The sequence below is a fragment of the Haemaphysalis longicornis genome, unplaced genomic scaffold (genome assembly GCF_048455015.1).
Source record: "Haemaphysalis longicornis isolate Haplotype H1 unplaced genomic scaffold, Haemaphysalis longicornis Haplotype H1 scaffold_2, whole genome shotgun sequence".
In the NCBI taxonomy this organism is placed as follows: Eukaryota; Metazoa; Arthropoda; class Arachnida; order Ixodida; family Ixodidae; genus Haemaphysalis; species Haemaphysalis longicornis.
In genome coordinates this window covers 53,905,171-53,925,623 of record NW_027526295.1, presented here as the reverse complement: position 1 = coordinate 53,925,623, position 20,453 = coordinate 53,905,171, and the positions used below count along the sequence as shown (strand labels likewise).

The window sequence follows — 20,453 nt, the reverse complement described above, 5'->3', positions numbered from 1 at the left end:
AAATCACAAATCACAGGCGCTGACGAACTGAGCGCTTTATTTCACCAGAAAATCTACATAGAAAAAAAATAGAACAGACTAAAAGTAAGAAGAACTATAAAGAACGGAAAAAGATATGACCTAAAACAAACGATATATGCCTCCTGCGCTGGAGGTTTGGCGACATGCAGCGCCCTTAGAGGCCGACGCCTATGGAGGCGACCCTCGCCGCCCTCTATGCGTTTTCAATTACAAGCGAGAGCGAAAGTTGGTTGTACTTAAATTAATCACATTGCGGGGCGTTTAATCGACTGCATTCCTAATAAAATGCCCTTAGAATGCTGGTAAAGAGCTTTTCAAAAAAAAATTTGTTGGGGGCATTACATTATAGTTTTCCCGACGCTGAATTTGAAAAACATGTTTATTTTTTGTGTAAATACACCCAAACCATCCTTTTTCGTCAAAACAAACGACCCCTGCCCGCGGGCGCTGTGAGAGCCCTGGCAAGGCCTCCGCGATCAGCTGCCGGCGGCGCGCCGTTGCTCCGGCCGTCCCAATTGCCCGGAGAGAGCGTAAGTTGAAAAGGGGGCGTGGCCGCGTCTTTCGCCGCACCGCGGCGCGCGGAGCCGTTGGTTGAAACGAAAGCCGTGTGTGCTGCAGCGCTCCTCGAAATTGCGTTTCGTCAACTTTTGCTCTTCGTATCGCAATAAAAAGAAAGCATACCTGATGTCATGGATGCAAAGAGACTCATAAAACCTGATAATGCCTTCATTTTAGCTAGGATTGCAGCTATACTGTACGCATTTAAGATGTCCCAAGTTACAACCCCCCCACTTCTACTTCCCCTTCCCCCACTTGACGTAGAGTCTTCCTGCCACAATAAAGGCAACCTCCTCCTCCTCCTTCTTTAATATGTGCCGCATGACGCCCTCGACACACGGAAAATATTCGCTGCTACCAATGGAAAATTTCTGCGCGTAAATAACGTTCAGTTCGCTTTATAAACTTACTAATCGCTTTATAACGTACAACGTACTTTATACAATCTGCATGGCCAATGCAGTTCAGTAGAGCGAAAGGCGCGATCGCGTCAAACCCACGATGGATGGCTGTGCTCTTATGTGCCTTCGAATTAATGCCTGCTGGGTGGAAGCATCCGCCCTATTTTTAGGATTAACACGTTTAAGGAGTATTACGCTGAGCGATAGCATGGAGGAATGCGGCAATCTGTTGTACACATGCGCGTTAAGGAAGTTACGGTTTCAATTTCAGTCGCAACAAATAAAAAAAAAACCTTGAAGGCAGGTGCACCCCGATTTTATTGCATTCTTAACGTATTTCGGTCGCCACAGGCAAGCCCAATTTTGCCTCTTTTGGATTGAATATCCAAGACATATAAAGTTCTAATTACTTGTTTAGAAGCACATCCGTGTGTTAAGCAATGATGACAGCTTTCATATTTGCTTTGTACAAACTAAAAGTTAGAAACCAAATGTGTACTGAACGCTAGTCCAAGAGCTGTCTAGTTTGTTGAACGTTTATTTACGAACTACACTGCACCTATGTTCACAAATGTACGCTTTCAAGGCACCTGCATGTCTTGACAAACAGAACAGTTCACACATGAAGCACTTCTTGATGCAGGGGCTTGGAAGCCAGTCTTTTTCCGGAATGCACCCTAGTCCGTGACAGTTGCACCAGCATTGGCAAGCAGTGGTCTCACAAACTTAGCCATATGGACAGAGTGGTTGTAGCGTATGTTCAGCATTTCTTGCCGGGCACGTGAACAGAGGGCAACGTTTTATATGAGGCAAAATCAGTGCTTTGTACGCAGAAGCAGCACGCGCTTTATCAGCATTTAGGATATATAGAAGCTGCAGCTGCATTCAGAAAGGCCCGTTCTTCCTCTACATCAATATCCTAGACTTGTCCGTATAAAAAAAAAAGCTGGCGACAAGAGTGTTTACAAAATATTTTGAGTTTAACAGCACAACCAACATAAAACTCATAAGATTTTCTGCGTAGGGGGGGGGGGACAATTCAGAATGCCTGAGCTGCTTTCTTTGGATGGTAACAGTGTGCGTTTTATTTAGAGAAAACTGCATAAAGAATTATGAATTATACTATTGTGAACGGCGGCTAATTGCATTAGCTGAGTTGCATGCCGCAAAAACTAATATAAATATAAAATCTTGTAGTAAATTTAAAAAAAAGCTGGTTCGCAAGAATATAATTACTAGGCTGCATAACAGGTGTTCTTTGAACGAGTTAGCAAACAAAAATATGCAAATTTTTAATTTCTAACAATAACTTGCAAAAATCAAACACGGAGCCCATTACAAATGCAATCACTGTTCTAGATTGTTATCCATAACCCACCCTATGCGAAAATAGAAATATAACGGCTGTTCCAACAAGGAAGCACCCTATAATTGTGTTGCCGAAAAGTTTTTGCACCCAAATTTCCGCGCGCCTGGATGTCCGCACCGAAACGGCCTGCACCGAAATGTCCTGCACCGATCAAACGCAACAATCACAACGCGATTAACGTTTCGCCGTACAGTGATATATCTTGGTTTCAGTGCTATACCTTGAATCTTCTGAGACAAGCGGACTTCGTGACCTGGTCGTTCGGTTGATCAGCTCAACAAAAATAAAGCTGCAACACAGTTACGCGAATTCCGGCAACGAAGACACGCAGCAACTCAGGCCCCGCAAAGCCGCCGAGAGGAGTCGGTGCAAGCTGCCGAACCATCGGCTAACACTACCACCTAGCGGCGCGGCCAAATTACAGGTTTTAGCTGGGGGATGCACCGAATGGGACGGCCGGAGCAACGGCACGCCGCCGGCAGCTGATCGCGGAGGCCATGACCCTGGCTACCTTTCGCTATTGGCTGGCGGCAGATGGCGTAATATTCGGAAGTGCCGGCGCTGCGGGGACCACGCGCCTGAAGATCTCGTTCTGTTCCCGTTTATATACGGTCTAGAAGGTCCTCTGGTTAATTGAGGGATCACACAATCTTTACTTATAATAGGAGAGCCTGAGGGAAGTATAAACGCAACAGGTTCGCTCGCGGCGAGCTTTTGAAAGGGGTTCGCCCCCGACGACTCATGGCCGACATGTTTCTCGGGTGCAGGGAAGCGCTACCAGCGCTAGTCAAAATTCTTAGCACAATGTTTCAACCAACCATTATCCCTATCGTTGAATGCAGAACTTAGTTTTTACATTTGGACAGGCGGCACCATGCTCTGTGCAGCGGCCTGCGATGCGCACAGGCAGCGCAGCCGCCGCCGCGTCGCACAGAGGTGCTGGTGCCGGGTCGCTGCTCGGTCGGTCAGCAGAACGTGACGTTGCTGGACATACGCATGTTTGAGAATGGGGGAGCCGAACGTTGGTCGCCCAACAAAAGGTAGAGGAACCCAAGCGCAGCACGCTGGTCCCCGACGAGCTTTAGAACGCCTTCCCCAACAGCTCGAGGCGCGTCAGGTTCCACGGATCGCCGCTGATGTTGGGAACTTTAGGCTTAGTACCACAGGAGATAGTTTGTCGCTGCTAAGTCTGCAATTGCAGATGACTATCCTTAACACAGTTTTTCCCCACTATCATCTCCTTTCTTGCATGTGGAAGCTTATTCCTACGTTGATAGTCATTCTAGCGATCGCGGTGCTGTGCTCATTCTTGCGCGCATGGTAACGCCATCCATCGGCCACTCGCCGCATCTCTTGCTCGGGCAGGTTCGTTTGCTGTCGTCGACGAGCCTCCGCGACCGGTCGGCGCTCCGCATCGCGATACAAATTCGATCACCCCTTTCAAAATTACCATGGATGACAATCCATAGCACAATTTTTCACCACACTATCATCCTCTCTTGCACGTTTACCTTGCTTTTAGCGATGGCATTGATTCTGGACGGCAGCGAACAGCGGTCGCTGCCGCGGCATGTGTGGTGCGAGCCGTTTCGTGCGCCGTACGGGCATGCACGACCGGCGAGTGTGCGGAGCGCTTCCGCGCGCAGATAATGCTCCATGCTTTCAGCTTGCTTGAATTCCTCTTAAAATCTAGCTATTCAGCTAAGCTGTCGTCACAGCCAACAACGTTGATTGGGAAAACTAGCAAGAAGTTCGGGAAGGCCAGAGCGCTGTGGTCCCACAAATTTTCTAATTACCTTATAATAGTAGATCAGGAACTTGGGGTACCTCCGTATTTGTTTGAGCCCGTCGCTTCGCGTATGAAGCACAGAGCCCCCGACGACACGGCCGGCCCCGCGACTACTCGTGAAGGCAATGTAGTAGCCACGGGCGCCCGGGTAGGAAATCTCTGGTATCTAGGAGTCGCTTTAGGGAATCCTGCAGTAGCATTACGGCTAAAAGTCGACACGGAAGCAACTCTAGACAATGATGATTAATAACGTGCAAATTACACGCCTGCTTAATTCGAAACTTCGCCCAGAAAACTGTGACAGAGCGAAGCAGCGGCGCACGTCGTTGGCCGTCTTCCGAGAATGACGCTACTTCCGGTCGCTGCCGCTCAGTTTCTCGCCATTCCGGCGATGCAGCAGGGATCAGTGGGCGGGGCGTAGGGTCAACTTTAACTACGAATACCGCTGTCCCCAAGTTAAAAATGACGAAAAAAACTTTACAGACATAAACTGACCAATGCAATAATGACATAAAGCCTGCATTTAAAAGCGCCTCAGTAGCCCTTTAAAGTAGTAAAGCAAATAGCAATAAAGTAGAGCAAATAGCACGATTATCGGGTCTTTATTGCCGCTGACACATTCTGCTTGCAGAGATACACCTAAAACACGCAAAGTTCCAATCGGTGGTTTGTAACACTCTTTTCACATTGTGAGCAAGCTGTTTAAACAACGAAGTTTTTCCTCCGCGGCAACTTCCAAAAGTCTGCGAGGACCTCTTCTGGGGTCACCTGAATATCTCGTTGGACACTGAGCAGCGCTATTCAGGTCAATCTTTCTTGCTTCATGCGGTTTCAGAGGTAGCTTTTAAGAATTCTCAATGCCGAGAAAGTCCGTTCTGAGGTCAAAGTCGACACAGGAAGGGTCGCCAGAATAGAGAGCAGGCTGTGAATATTAGGGAAGAAGTTCCGGTTGCTCATGCTTAGTGCTTGTAAAGCGCAAGCTGGCTGATCGTTCTCTTCAATTTGGCAGCATTTGCTCATCCACAGCGTCAGCTCTGCTTCAATGACATTGGCTGAGGGGATCTCACCAAGATAAAACTTGACTGCATCGTCACTAGCGGAAAGGCTTGCTGAAGCGCAGAACTTTGGGAGCAGCATGTTGAGCCCAACCACAACCTTCTTGTGGGCGTCGAACCGCTCCCTGAGTTGGTTTTCAAAATATGCCAGCACAGGCAAATACACGTTTCTTCGGTAGTGCTCTTCAAGAGTAGCAGATGGCGCGTTGCTTCTTTGCATCTGCCTTCCAGTAATGCGTGGTAGAGCACGTTGCAACAAAGAGCACCACTTCTCAAAAATCTTCTTAAATTCAGTTTCCGCTCTCAACTGTTTCATAGAAAGGACGTCTATAACATTCTTTACGTGATCACACACCTGAGACAAATCACATTAAACTTTTTGTAGGAACTTGCAAAGAGGTAGAGCTAGAGAGAAGAGGTCACGAGAAACCTGAAGCGGAACAAAAAACTCGGGCTTTGTGATGGCACTGAGCAGCTGAGAAGCCTTGGACGATGTATCACATGATATGCCGTATTCTTCAAAGTCTTCGAGAAATCAGACAATGGGAGTTTAAAGTTCAAGAAAACGCTGAAGTGCATCGTGGCTCTCCACTCACCTCGTTTGGCAAAAAGAAAGCACCGATTTTCTTTCTTGCGTCAGATTTTCTACTTCGTCTTGTAGACGGTGGTTCTTTGTGGGGAAGCCCTCACAAACCGGAAGACGGCGGACACAGTTCCCAAACAGTTGCGAATACAATTGGGAGCTTGCATGAGTGAAGCAGAACAAGGTTTAATGAATGGGCGCTACAGTGCACGTACAGTGTCTTGGGAACGGTTTCACGAATGAAGGCTTGAACGCCGTTTAGATGGCCGCTCATGGACGCTGCACCCTCGTATCCCTGTCCGCAGAGCAGGTTCAGGTCAAAGCAATGGCCCTTTGCTGCTTAGACTTGTGTTCGCCAGTGCTTTGCCAGTGAGGTCGTAGATGGGAACAAAATCCACGAAATCTTTTTTAAGTATTGGTTGCTCCGAAGCATGGTGTTCAACGTATCTGACACATAGGGAAAGGTGGGCAGTGCGAGATATGTCCGTAGCTTCATTGGCAAGGACTGAAAAGCATGAAGCATTGTTGACACGGTCAACGATCTTTCTTCGTATTATTTTACCAGAGGGTAAATAACTCATTCTGAATTTTCGGGCTCCTATAAAGGGCATTGGCCGGAAACGTCTCAATGTGAGTTCTCAGGGCGTCATCGCCGCACCTGGCCCTCATCCTCAACAGAGCGCGGAAGTTTCCATCGTTTCTTACTGGAAGCAATTCGGGCAGAGTTATCGGACCACAGTCGCCTGTACCGCGAAGGGCAACTTTTTGCCCGCCACAAAAAGAATTGTTTCGATGATCGGCAGCAAGTCTTTTCGGTTTTCTTCTGCCTGCTTTTTGAGGCCTTTGTCAAGCTGGGTCATGATGTCGTGCTGTGAGCCAGACCGCACAGCGAGAAAAGTCTCCGAAAACGTTGTCGACTTCCCGTGGGTAGCTGCTAGCTGCATGGCTTTTAAAGGCATCTATGGCCTTCTTGTAATTGGTAAATGCCCTCGTTACAAAGCTGCCCAAGCGCTGGTGCTCCCCTTTCCCAGCACACTGGTGTGCGAAGACCACGCAGTATTTGCATAACGCTCCTAGCAGGTTCTCCGAGTACACAAGCCATGGGAAAGGACCTACCCAGTGCGGCTGGAACTTAAGGTTTCTTTTTGTGGAGTCTGGATAGTCATAATTAGCAGGAGAGGTTCATGGATTAACCAGCAGCCTCTCCTTTGTCTCTGGATTGAGTACACCCTTTGTATTAGAGACGAAAAGACCTAAGTCAAAAGTATTTACAGTCGACGCGCCAAGATCAGATGAAACAGAATGCGTAGGGGCTGCGTCACTCACCTTCCTTGGGCAGCGATCCACGGGAACTTCTTCGCTTTGCGCGGCGTGGACCGTATGTTGTAAATAAATGAGAAGGGTGCAGGCAGAGGGCGATAGCTGGGGTGAGGAAGAAGACGAAGCTTCGCCCACTGCCTCGCTCAGAGTATGTTCCATCGCCTTACGAGAACGGGTGTCTGGGTCGGCCTTCCCTCTTGGATCCCCCAACGCTGGTGCCGTGAAACCCGGGATTCGAGGCACGACTGGACCTGACTTTGGAGGCGCAGCGGCTGCGAGGCTCGCGAGGCCTCGAACCTTCGCGCCACTTGTTCCGGGAGGCGTTGCCCTCGACCGCTGCCCATCATGGCTCGTGCCCAAGCCGACCCTCGTTTTTCTACGCCACCCCTTCCATTGGAACGCCTGAAGCTACGCCGTAGGCTCCTGCGAGAGAAAATCACAGGGCTCATTACGGCAATCGACGCCCTTCTCCAGGACCCGGCTCCGCACGTGACCGATCTAACCGCCAACATTTACCACTTTCACGACACGCCGAGCGAGATACGGGCCCTCGATGCTGCAATTCAAGGAAACCTGACCGGCGACAAGCTGAAGGAAGACATTGCTGTATTCCAGCATTTTGTCGACAAAATGCGCTCCTGTCAAACGCGCGTGCTGCTCCACCCGCTTGGCCAAGCCGTTGTGAATTCAGCCGCTGGTGGCTACGTCCGAACCACCTGGAGGAGTGACCATCGAGAGAGCATGGGTGTTCCCAACGTACCGCAAAACACCCACTTTGTCTCTCTTCCGACGGTTCAGCGAGAGACGCGCCAACAACAGCCCGAGCACACCATGCATGACGAAAACGCTGCCAACATAAGTTCGTCCATTTGGATGGCACCTGGTGACACAGCTGTCAACGCCACTCACTGTGAGACTGCTGTAACGAAGCCGTGCACAATGAAAGCAGAGGACCTCACCCAGCGTCAAATGGCTGTCCCGATCTGCCTTCAAATCACCATAGTGAAAATTGAAAGCGCAACAAATTTAGACACCAGACGAATGACACAGGCACAAGCGCTACTTCCAACTGAAATTTTATTTACGAAACAACATATATATACGAAAAGGGGGAAAATACAAAAAAAAAACAGTGCATGTGCGCATCGTCCTAAATTAGAGTATGTGCGCACTGTACAGGCGCGCACACGCTCCTCATGCCATGGGCGTACCCAGGAAGGCCAGCTCTTTTGCTGATAACGATACCGAGGTCGTGCTTACACAATCTTTGCCACCACGATGTATCTCAGCCGCCTCCACAATCTCCCGTGTGCGCTGATCGGGATCGCGAAAGACGACTGTACATTCATCAAATCGAGGCGAACACTTGCAGTTCTGGCAATGACTGGCGAGGTTTCCGCCCGTGTCTTTTTTCGCTCGATTGGCGTGCTCACGGAGGCGTTCAGTAAGGCACCGTCCTGTTTGTCCAATGTAGGCCCTATGGCAAGACAATGGGATTTTATACACCACTCCCGCAGTGCAATCGACGTACTGATTCTGGTGCTTCACCCCGCACTTTTTCTTTTCTTTCGGAACCGGGCACGTAACAGTGCAAAGCCGCGACAGTTTTTCCGGAGCAGACATCAAAACTTTGACGTCAACCCTTCCACCTATCTTTTTAAGATTGTGTGAAATGCCGTGTAGGTAGGGAACAACCACCACCTTGTTAGGTTGGTGGGTCGCCTGGTTACCTTGGTCGCCTTGCCCGATGCCAGCCCGTCTTTGCTTTGAACTAATTGCGTCGGCCACCCCTACAACCAAGTTTGCGGGGTAACCTGCTGACCTTAGGCGACGCACTTGCAAATGGAAACTGGTGTCCATAATGTGCTCGCATGTTTTGTTCAAGGCACTGTTGAGACAGCTGCTGGCAATGGCTCGTTTCACCAGTTTGGTGTGAGCAGACCTGAACGGCAGTAGCGGCTTCCGGCTGCGGGGGTCATACATCCAAAAGACGTGTTTTCCCGAGAACTGAAGTCTCAGGTCCAAGAATTTGAGACGGCACTGCTTAGGGACCTCGTGTGTAACCTTTAGGGGGTTAAGACATGCCTCAAAAATCGCCAACGCTTGTGCCATATCTAGGGAAAACGCCTCTACGTCACTGCCAACCAACACCAAGAAATAGTCAACATATCGGAACACTTTTACAACCGTCGTCTCCTTTAGCCTGTCAGCAATTAACCTGTCAAGGCCTGTCAGCAATTAACCTGTCAAGGTGGGCGGCTCTACGGAGCACAGACTCCAGCTCAGGGCCGTCCAGCGGCTCGAGGCTGCTCTGGCGTGGCAACGGCGAAAGGAGGACCCGCGCTCCCCCCCGGTTGCTTCCCTCGGGAACGGTGACAGGAGGCGGGGCGGGGACACCCCTAGTAGCCCGAGCCGCAGGCCAGGCCCATTGCTTCGAGGTCAGCCCGATACCTAGAATAGGTAGATAGACAGGGGTGACGGCGAAGCCCTGCGTGGCCTGATCCGCACCCCCCGCCGGACAACACAATAGAGGTCATTTCTCTCTCTCTCTCTCTCTCTCAAGGTGGGCCATCACCAAGTTGCTCAAAACAGGGGCAACGCATGAGCCTATACAGACCCCTTGCTTTTGGATGTACACGGGACCATCTCACTGGACATACGTTGATTTTAGGTAGAGCCCCAGTAAATCCAAAAAATCCTGAACAAAAATGCCACATTCAGTCTGAAACGGTACTGCACCAAAAGCAAAAATGGCATCTTCAACTCAGGTTAGCATCAGGTCATGTGCCAAGGAGTAGTATAAGTCTTTAACATCGACAGAAAACCCATTAAACCCAACTGCCGAATTCTTTCTCATATTCAACCACCTGCTCCGAATTCCTTGTACAAAAAGGGTCATCTACATTCAACAGGTTCAAGTTTTGATGTCTGCTCCGGAAAAACTGTCGCGGCTTTGCACTGTTACGTGCCCGGTTCCGAAAGAAAAGAAAAAGTGCGGGGTGAAGCACCAGAATAAGTACGTCGATTGCACTGCGGGAGTGGTGTATAAGCTCCCATTGTCTTGCCATAGGGCCTACATTGGACAAACAGGACGGCGCCTTAATGAACGCCTCCGTGAGCACGCCAATCGAGCGAAAAAAGACACGGGCGGGAACCTCGCCAGTCATTGCCAGAACTGCAAGTGTTCGCCTCGATTTGATGAATGTACAGTCGTCTTTCGCGATCCCGATCAGCGCACACGGGAGATTGTGGAGGCGGCTGAGATACATCGTGGTGGCAAAGATTGTGTAAGCACGACCTCGGTATCGTTATCAGCAAAAGAGCTAGCCTTCCTGGGTACGCCCATGGCATGAGGAGCGTGTGCGCACCTGTACAGTGCGCACATAGTCTAGTTTAGGACGATGCGCACATGCACTGTTTTTTTTTTGTATTTTCCCCCTTTTCGTATATATATGTTGTTTCGTAAATAAAAGTTCCAGTTGGAAGTAGCGCTTGTCCCTGTGTCATTCGTCTTGTGTCTAAATTTGTTGCGCTTTAAATTTTCACTATGGAGTACCAACTAGCTCGAACCCTCACGTTGTTAAGTTCAAAGTACCAGCCTCGCCGTCTTCCCCGACAGTGAGAGCATGCTGCTTTCCAGCGACAGGAATGAGGTGCAGGGTGCCGATAAGGCAGACGCGTTCCTGTCGTCCTCTTCTACAATCGATGACCGTGCCTTTACCCCTTCTCGTGAAGCATATCCGCGTCCGCACCAGATCAAGGAGCTCAGTGATTATGACGAGAGCGAGCACAGCGGGCCTCCTTGCCAGCCCAAGATATTGTCGCCTGGTGATACCACCTGCGGTATGCACCTAGATGACGCTCCTAAAGGAAAGAAAACCGTCCGTTTGAAGTCGCGACGGAAGGAATTGAATCGACGCCCACCTACCCGAATGAAGCTGAGTAGCCGCGCCTTGCGTCACGTCGTGGATAACCGCGACCGCATCCCAGCTAGATACCAAATATTTCACCGAGTCTACAAATTCCTGCCCAAATCGACTGCTTCGCAAGTTTTGAAGCTCCGGCCGGCATCCCGCTTCCGAATCTGGCTCCTCCCCCGACCGTATCGAGTACGGCAGAGCGCGGAATCACCGTCACTTCAACTAGACAGCTTGACAACCGGAGGTGAGAGGCTTACGAACATCATGAGTTATGCTAGACTTCTGTTTGCCCCAGCTACAGTCGTTTGCCCACCGACCAAGCAGTGCACCTTCTGGAACGTGCTCGTTATCAAAAATCACATGAAGCTACGCAAACTTATTGGCTTCCCTTACGACCCCGGCGGCTACCCCAAGACCTGTTGTGCGAAGCGCGTGATCCTGATGCGCAGGGAACCGGGTACGCAGCATCAGATGAGAATCATCGCTTCAAGCTCCGCCCGCACCAACAGTCCGACATCGTTTCTTTTCGCCTGATCACGTGGACAATATTCAGGCGCCCCATACGAAGGGTCAGTTTGAAGGCCAGTCGTTGGCTTTCTGGCCGGGGGGGAGTGTGTTGTAAATAAATGAGAAGGGCGCAGGCAGAGGGCGATAGCTGGGGTAAGGAAGAAGACGAAGCTTCGCCAACTGCCTCGCTCAGAGTATGTTCCATCGCCTTACGAGAACGGGTGTCTGGGTCGGCCTTCATTCTTGGATCCTCCATACCGTAGAGTAAAAGCCACATGGAGTTTCACAGCCACCATTTGTCTGCCGCACATGAAAGTCGCGATCGTGGTTTCTTGCGAACTCTTGTGATTTCTGTTTAGGTGATTCAGATAGGCCTCCGTGCTCTGGTGAGTCGCTGGTGACGTTCCGACGCACTTGGCTTTTCGGCCGTGAAGACGAAGGGGCGGTGTTGTCCGTTGGTGCCGGTAGTTCTTCCCCGTCACCAACATGATCCGCGCAGTCTTTCTTGAACTAAAACGCAAGTTTCGTTTGCTTGGATGCTGCAGCGTGCCGTTTCATGTTACTACCAAAAGTAAAATACAATATGCGGAGAGCAAGCCTCTACTGCTCCCAGTTGGAGCGCATTTTTGCAACTAACCACTGCGGGGCCCGTACATAGACTTCTCGAGCCGTGATGTCAAAGTCCCCTTTCACATGCACTGCGGCGAGCTATAATAAAGGCGAAGCTAAAGTTTGCCGGGGAGGGCAGCGCTGATTCTAGCCCCGTGTACATGTACGCCACGGAGGCGGGGTGAGTTGAGTGGCGGGTTCAGCTTATCTCGACGCGTTCGAGTTTATATGAATCCCCACGGACGAGTCGAGGTGAGCGGTGATCGCAGCGACGCTTTGCGTCGACGCGAGCCGAAAACCCGTCTTCCGGTACCGGTTTCCGCTCCTCCAAGCCTGCACTCTCGCCGCTGTGGACAATCAACCAATCAATATGCGGTTGTTTACGCAGTTGTCACTCTGCCATTGCGATGGCTATCTCAGCTCGCGTCTTGGTATTTTTTCTCACTTTGCATCAGCTACACTTTATGGTTGTGTTGGTTTCTTGGCTAACACTGCACAACGCAATGGCAGCAGTGGTTCTGTTGCGGCACAGCGCTCGCCGCAGGCGTGTCCGCAGCCTGACGTACCGTCCCCTGGTCACCCCTGGCTGGTCTCTCCAGGAATTCGTCGTGATTCATGGTTTGTAACGCCTTTCGTTTCTATACCTGATGCTGTGGAAAAACCTTTGAAGGCTCTACGTGGCTCATTTTTTGCAATAGTTGTGGCTTGTCGCTAAGACGAGATAGGCGGCGCCCTGAATCTCCGTGAAGAAATTTCAGCGAAAAACAATAAGCAGTTTCTGAATGGAAATGACTAGAGGCGCTTATCAATTGTTGGAACAAAGCATACAGTTCCACCACAATCAAAGCGGAGAGTTGGGCGAGGTGGATGCTGCTGAAGTTGAAGTCTAGCATGGGTTTCGTCTTTTCTTTTTTCATCCTGTCCTAAAGTTCGCTAGAAGTATGAGTTCATTAGTCCACCACAATGAAGGTGCACCGTGTTCCTCTTGCCTCGTACGCTCACCCTGTTTGGCTGGTCTGATTTCTGTGGCTTGTGGACTGGACAGTGAGATCTTGACACGAGGGCTTTTTAATCTGAGGGCTTATAATTTCAATTCGAATGCAATATACATTTTTAGTAAAATTTGTATAGGCTTACATAAACATATATACTGCCGCACAATATTTTGCATTAATTTTACACCTCTATTTCTATTGTTGCTCATTTATGCTTAAAAATAAACGTAATTTGCTATTGTTTATATTTCCTTGCAGGATTGGAGTGTACAGCACCACCGACCAAGCGGGCCGTGTGGATGCGGAAACGGTGCCAAGATTGGTGGAACCGAATTGTGGCTACGAACTTCAATGACAATGACTGGCGGGAGAAATTTAGAATGTCGAGGCACAATTTCTGCCACCTGGTTGCTGCCGTGGCGCCATACATGTCTCCTTGTAAGAACTACGTGCGGGCCCGTGTTCCTCTCGACAAGAAGGTGGCTATGGCTCTCTACAAATTAGCAAGTTGTGGAGAATACCGCATTGTGGCAAACCAGTTTGGCGTTCACAAATCAACAGTAAAGAAGTTTTTTTATATGTTTTGCCAATCGGTGACAACGCACCTGGCAAAAGAATATGTGAAGTTGCCGTCAGCAAATGAAGCAAAAAAATTGCTGTACGGTTTGAGGAAAAGTGCCACCTACCTCAAATTTTTGGAGCGATTGACGGTACTCACATACCAATCACCGCACCAAAGACTGGCTACCGAGACTGAACCGAAAGTACTGGGCGTCGTACAACGTGCAAGCAGTTGTGGATGACGGAGGACTGTGAGTGCGTGTCCATTCTAAAATGGGGTACGGGTGCGGGGGGCTAGCACATCACTACTTGAGGCACAAAACATGTTCTGTTCTGGGATAATTCTAGGCTACGTTAACTGTGCTCGGTAACTTTTCTGGTCTGTTGGGGGGGTTAAAAGTTGGAGCCCAGTTCCTGCAATTGGCCATTGTTTTGCACTAAATTGCTCCTTATTTTATCTGTGCTTTGCTACTGCGTGTTCAAAGTTTTTTTGACTTGGAGCAGCAGCTACAAGTACTCCACTTTGTATTGTCTCACTTTAGAATTTTGGCTGTGCTGGTTTATGAACGTGTCATGCCGAGCCCCGGGCAGCGCTCATGATTCCACGGCCTTGAAGATGTCAGCGCTGTACAAGCGCAGCGACAACTTACTGCCGCAAGGGTCTAGCATGCTCCGAGGCACAGCCATCCCTTTCATGCTGGTGGGAGGCCCGACCTACCCACTTCTGCCATGGATAATGAAGGGATTCACAGGTAGACTCTCAAGAGAAGAGGAATCCTTTAATGTTTACTTAAGCAGCGCACGGAATGTTGTGGAGCAGGCATTCGGTAGGCTGAAAGGACGCTGGCGCATCCTGCTGAAGCGTTCTGACATATATTATAAGTTTATGCCAACTGTTGTTGTAGCAACGTGCGCGCTTCACAACTTCTGCGAAACACATTCAGAAGGCTATGGCGCTTCGTGGGACCAGGCTGTCATTGAAAGTGAATCAGTGCTCTTCCCACAACCCTCAAGCAGACCTCGCAGCGGGGTGCGGTCAGAAATCAGGGACCTTCTGAAAGACCACATTGCTGCTAATTTTCCACTACGCAGAAGCGCACTGGTATGATTTCTGCGCTGAGAATCGTTTATGCAACGAGACGTAGCTAAGAGTTCTCACCATAGTTCCATAAAAATGCCCCGTTTTCAACTGAGTTCAACATGTTATTCATCCAACATAAATGCAGTGTTGTGAACAAACTTTTTTTCTCGTTCAACTTTCACAAGATATATTCATTGCATTTCAAGACCAAGTCTTTGTCTGCATGCTAACTGGAACACCTCAGCTACTGAACAACAAAAAACGCGCGACAGATGTAAACAAATCAGGCGCCAAAACGTACCATTGTCCTGATATGTAATTACCTTTATAAAGTACCTATGCTCAGGCATGTTTACTGAATATCACAGCTTTATTGCACTTTTTAGGTCAAATGTCTGTTATCATTGATTGAGGCGACTGCATTATTAAACGAAAGTCAAACTTCTTCGCGAACTATAGACACTATGACGATACAATGTACATGTACTTTCATTGTAGCCATCCTTTCCTCAGTTAATTTTAAACCACTGTGTCTGAGTGTGTATAATTGTATTTATTGCTCAAACTTGTAATGTTATTTTCTTTCTCTGTGGTTCTGTACTCTCATATGCCCTGGTCCCTTAAGCTGACGCTTTGTTTCTATGGCTGCTCATGTTAACACTAATACGTTGATGCTTTTTTCTTTTCCCATGTTGTCTTCCAGTGTGTCAAAGTTGTGATTTCAATTTTGAATGGAAATAAAAAAGTTCAAATTTAGTTTCATCTGAATGATGCAATAAATTTATACTTTAGGCTATTTCGAGAAGAAATAATTTAGAGGCAATTTTTGCCTTCTACGTTTGAGACTCAATTTAATTCATGGGTCCCGGCGACTTTTCAGTCGCGGTTTAACTGTAGTCATGTCCCACTGCCGTTGTGGTCCTGGACGCATGATACTTGTGTTAAGCAGTAGAAACCAAGTGGAATTGCAAGGAACAGGGATTGGTGTGATGTGGCGGTCTTCCACTCAGGTCCTAGATTTTACTAAAAAGCAGAGCACTAGTCACTCACTACTGTGCCTTGTTTGTTATCCAATGAGGCAGTGGGCCGATACATGCACGATGGCATTTCTGAAAAATCAGAAGAACGCAAACACGCGTAAGCCTGGAGGACAAATACTGGGCTGAACTCAGTGGCAGTAGGCGAGAAATTGGTAGATGCTTAGGGTTTTTTTTATTTTCCCATTCACACACAACTACACACATACATTGCACACACAAAGAAAAGTTGGCCCATTTATTGCCTTGGAATGCGACTGTGCTCTGGCAGGTAGGGAATGAATGGTGGAATTTGGGCTGGAGAGGTCTGCATGCCTTGAAGACTGCTTAAAAGGGTGGCCTGCTGGGCAAAAAACTGCCCCAGAAGGGCTTGAGTTCCCTGCAAGAAGGAGTTAGTGACTCCTGCCAAGAGCTCCTTCGTATTTTCATGCTCTTTTCGGAGAAGCTCCCTCTCCATTTCAAAACGCATCTTATTCTGCATCTCTTTCTGCTCAATGTTCTTTTCATACATTTTGTCGAGCGCCTTCTCAAAAGTGGTTGTCCTGCGGCGCTTCGGGGGTAGACTTTCATCCGGGGTCAGGGTTCCACCTTGTGTTCCTGATGGGCCTGGTCCTCCTTGCGATGGCGTAGATGTTGCAGCTTAAAATAAAATTCCCATGACGGAGCGTTTTTTATGCTTATCACAACCTCTTTAATTTTTTTTATTTCGGTCTTGTGCAGTTTTTGTCTCATCCATTTTGTAGGGGGATGTAATTGCACTTGGTGTTTTATGTATGCTCCTTTTTATTACGTGTTTAGAAATAAGTGGTCTGTCCACAAGTTGGCTGTAAGGTGAGTATGTGGATAAGGCTGCACCTTTTTAATTTGCAAGTGCTGCAGGTGTTGGTTAATGCTTTGTGTTTTCCCACATGTATTATGGTCTAAGGCTTCATTGTGTACAGAGGGTGTCTAAGGATCGAGAAAACCGGTTACTATCTCAAAGAATTCTTCTACATACAAAAACTGAGCAAGTGTGGAGTATGTACTCTAAAAAGTGACTTGTGTCTTCGGGAAAATGTGAGGGGCATATGCCTTGGCACACCAGACCACACTTGTTTTGCTGGCAATTTTGTTCCAACGGTGGACATGATGTACTATGAGCTCATGTATATGCAGTAAATAAAGCTTGCACGCATGTTCTGCGCATCATTTTTTTCACTCTCATATTGAACACTGAACTAGGAAACATGAGTGCTGTGGCATTCCAGCACAGAAAAAAACTTACATGTTTCTAGATCGTCGGCCGCACCTTCCTCCTCTCCGCTGCCATCTGCAATTATAAATATTGGAGTAGTGCATTTGCCGTAGGTCTTCATTGTTATCAGGGATGGGAATATTGACACTACATTCACGTTCATGGTCAAGTCATGATCTACATTTATCCTGCGTAGCATTCCTCGCCGAGTACCCCAGAAACTTAGACTGTGGAATGCCCTGCATTCAAACAAAAATACGGGATGGGTGTCGTAACGCATTTAATTGTTATAACCGTAATGGAGATAATTGGTCAAACAGAATTTTTAGAAATCAAAAATTGACAAATGCAATGTTCACAAAAATCTGGCGAAATCAACATCTAAACCTAGCAAAAATGCAGAATAAATTAAAAGCTCCGGCAAAAGAATGTTGACAATACAAATAAAAATATCGAGAATGAGAAGACCGTGCTTCCACAAAAAATCCACAATTGGCGTAATTAACACATTTTATCGCCGTAACAGCGCAGATGCCCTTAGTTGGTCAAACGTAAATATATAAAAACCAGAATAACCAAAATTTTAAAAATTCACAAAAACGAAGTGACGAAATAAAAAAATCCGCGTATTATACATGGCTCATTCCACGCCAAACGTTCCAGGAAGTGCGCTCGACCAACTCTGATAAGAATATAAAAATTCATGGTCGATCGCTTTACTACACTAATCGTTTCCATGACCAGTTTTTGGCGGAAGGAAATTTTTTCTAACTCTCAGAGCAATATAAATATTGTGGCAGTGACCAATAACTAGGTTGTGAGAAAAATTCCAGTTGGTAGGAAGAACACCGCGTTTCCTTGGCACAACGCGTTCACAGCTACTAGCGTTGTCTCAAGATGTGCCTTGAGGGGAAGCAATGTGTTGTTCTTGGGTGATATTTAGACATTTTTCACAGCTCTTACAACTTTTTATGAGATAATGCAGCTGCATAATTTGTTTGTATTATTGGCGGTGAGTGCAGGAAAATGAAGCATGAATCGACAAGCCGGCTTTGGTGCATTTAGGAGGCTGCAGAAGAACCTCGGTGCAGTGAAGTGAACTTACGCTCGTGCGTTCGCAGCCTTGGGGGCAGCTCAATGTGAATAATATTTTCTCGCGTAAAACAAAAAGTACTCGGATTAAACTTACCGGAATAAATATCCATTACACGCCCTTTCAAATGATCCAAAGTGTATATTTCTATATGGAGCGCCACACTGAGCGATAAGTGCCTGAACATGAGCAATATTGCGAATTTTTTTTCAAATTCTATTTGTCTAGCGCTTCGAAACTACTGACTTCGTGACTCGTATTTTTCCCGCACTTACCGTCAACAATGGACACAAGCTATGCAACTGCGTATCTCTGCAGAAGTTGTAAAGGCTGCAAAAATTTCTAAATATGGTCCAAGAACACTGCATTGCTTCCCCGCAAAGCACATTAGCATATACTAGCGGTGAATGCGTTTTAACAAGAAAATACGGTTCTTTTCCTACCGAATGGGATCGATTTACCGTGCTCCGCATAATATTTCATTTTTTGGGAAATTTTTTCGCAACCTAACTTCCACCATATTCAAGAAATTAAAATTTTCTTTTCTAGAAATTGGTTCCCAACATGCATAGTGCAGTAAAAGTGATCGACCATTATTTTTATAGGGTAATCGGAGATGGTCGAGCGTGCTGTCGGGGATGTTTCGCGTGGAACGACCCACATCTCCTCTAAACCCCGAACACTGAACCCGAACAAACGTCCGAAACACCTGAGTCCATTGAGGGATTCTTGAAACACGAATTAAAAATAGCGAAACCAACCCTGGATTACGCCTTTCCTCCGTGGAATATTACATGTATTGGTAAAGGCACTTATTGTTGCAATAGTATCAATTTACACCACCGGAGAAAAGATCCAAATAAGAACTTAAAAAACAATAAAATAACCCAAAGTATTTGGCTACTCATAGTCGAACCTGGCTGTGAGGAATTAAGAATAAATACAAGTGGCGTTAGAATTCCGCGCGTTAGTAGACAATTCTGTGAATTTATGCAAATGTATTCTGATGGCGAGGTGACCAGAAACTTTATGAAGGCGTTCGTGTACAATATTTGCGATTTTTGGCGCACAAGCTGATTTCCTGCTATGTGCAGAGCAAAATAGCCGGTCGTGAGCACGACAACCAACAAGCTCTCGTACGACACGCAAAGCAAGATTTAAACTTAAAAGTGATCTGCATATACCGCATAACAGAACGCTGTCCTCGTCTTCTGCGGCGGTGTCGACACCGTAATCTCTGGCTTGCACCATCGGGTGGTCGCCAAGCAGAAGGTTCATTTTGTCGAACCATTTCCACTTTGAAGGCTCCGCGCCACTTTTGCACATCAGCAGACGTTTTTGCAAATGCCAAAAAAGTCAGTCACAATTAAAGCGCCTTAAAACTTTTTGAATCGATTCCACGTGAAGGTACTAACAGCCGTGAAGCGTTTTTTCAAATTATTCCAACATGTCCTTATTTGCTCCCACGTCCACTGTAGGCCCAATTCCTTGTGACATCTTTCTAGGTCCATGAATATGTCTGTTTTCTTTTGGCGGTTGGTATCGAGTAAATCACTTAGTTTTTTTTGGTGGACCAAAGCTAGCAACGTCATTATTTCGTCATCTGTCCACATGGTGCGTGGAGCCCGCGATGAAGACATCTTGCCTAGCGCGCGCGTACCGGCCGGCAGAGCAAGAGCAACGTCGGCGCGATGGGGACAGGGAATGGGGAGACCGCGACGGGCCGGAAAGGTCACAATGGGCGGAGGTATTCGATCCCACAATTCCTTACGGCCCGTCAACTCGGCGCGACCGGTTATACATGCCCTTTCCGAGCGCGGCGAGTTCAGCCAACCTACCTCGTATTTTTTGGTCAACGGAACTCGCCACGACGGCCAGCCGCGCTGAGACTCTCATCCCAACGATCTTCAAGCGACCGACTCAGTTGCCTATACGAACAATCGTTTATTCACAACCAAGCGCTAGGGCGCACGGAGCCCGAAGACGACGGGCCGAGAGCTCCGGCGCCCAGACCATGTCCGTGCGCCCAAGTTTTTCTTCATCTTGCCCCTCAGGAAAGCTCAAAGGGGAGAAAGTGAGCATCCTCCTCTGTCGGGTTCCAGCCCCACGCCGGTGGCCTTTCGGCAAGTCCGCTGCGAGCTGGCGCGGCCGGTTGAAGGCGCCGCGCGACACACCAGTCCATGCCGATCTGTCGAGGGATTTCCCCAGTTCGTTCGTCGAAATGCCCTCATGGGTAAGGAAAATTGTTCATCCCCGCCTAGCGTCCAAAGCGGGGGTGTAGGGCGAGCTTATGAAGGGACATGCATACGTTACAATCATT

General features: G+C 48.0%; 1 protein-coding gene and 1 pseudogene across 1 annotated transcript; one reads left to right on the top strand and one right to left on the bottom strand.

Moving 5' to 3' along the window:
• Positions 1 to 11,105: 11,105 nt before the first annotated feature.
• LOC144168905 (uncharacterized) lies at positions 11,106 to 15,073 on the top strand (annotated as a pseudogene).
• Positions 15,074 to 16,015: 942 nt separating this feature from the next.
• LOC144168904 (uncharacterized) lies at positions 16,016 to 19,773 on the bottom strand. The gene is made up of 4 exons (XM_077697898.1): positions 19,548 to 19,773; positions 19,318 to 19,470; positions 17,071 to 17,115; positions 16,016 to 16,445 (listed from the first exon to the last, which is right to left on the bottom strand). Exons 1-4 carry the CDS (start codon positions 19,771 to 19,773, stop codon positions 16,045 to 16,047), a joined length of 825 nt encoding a protein of 274 aa, XP_077554024.1. The 3' UTR covers positions 16,016 to 16,044.
• Between the last annotated feature and the right edge of the window lie 680 nt (positions 19,774 to 20,453).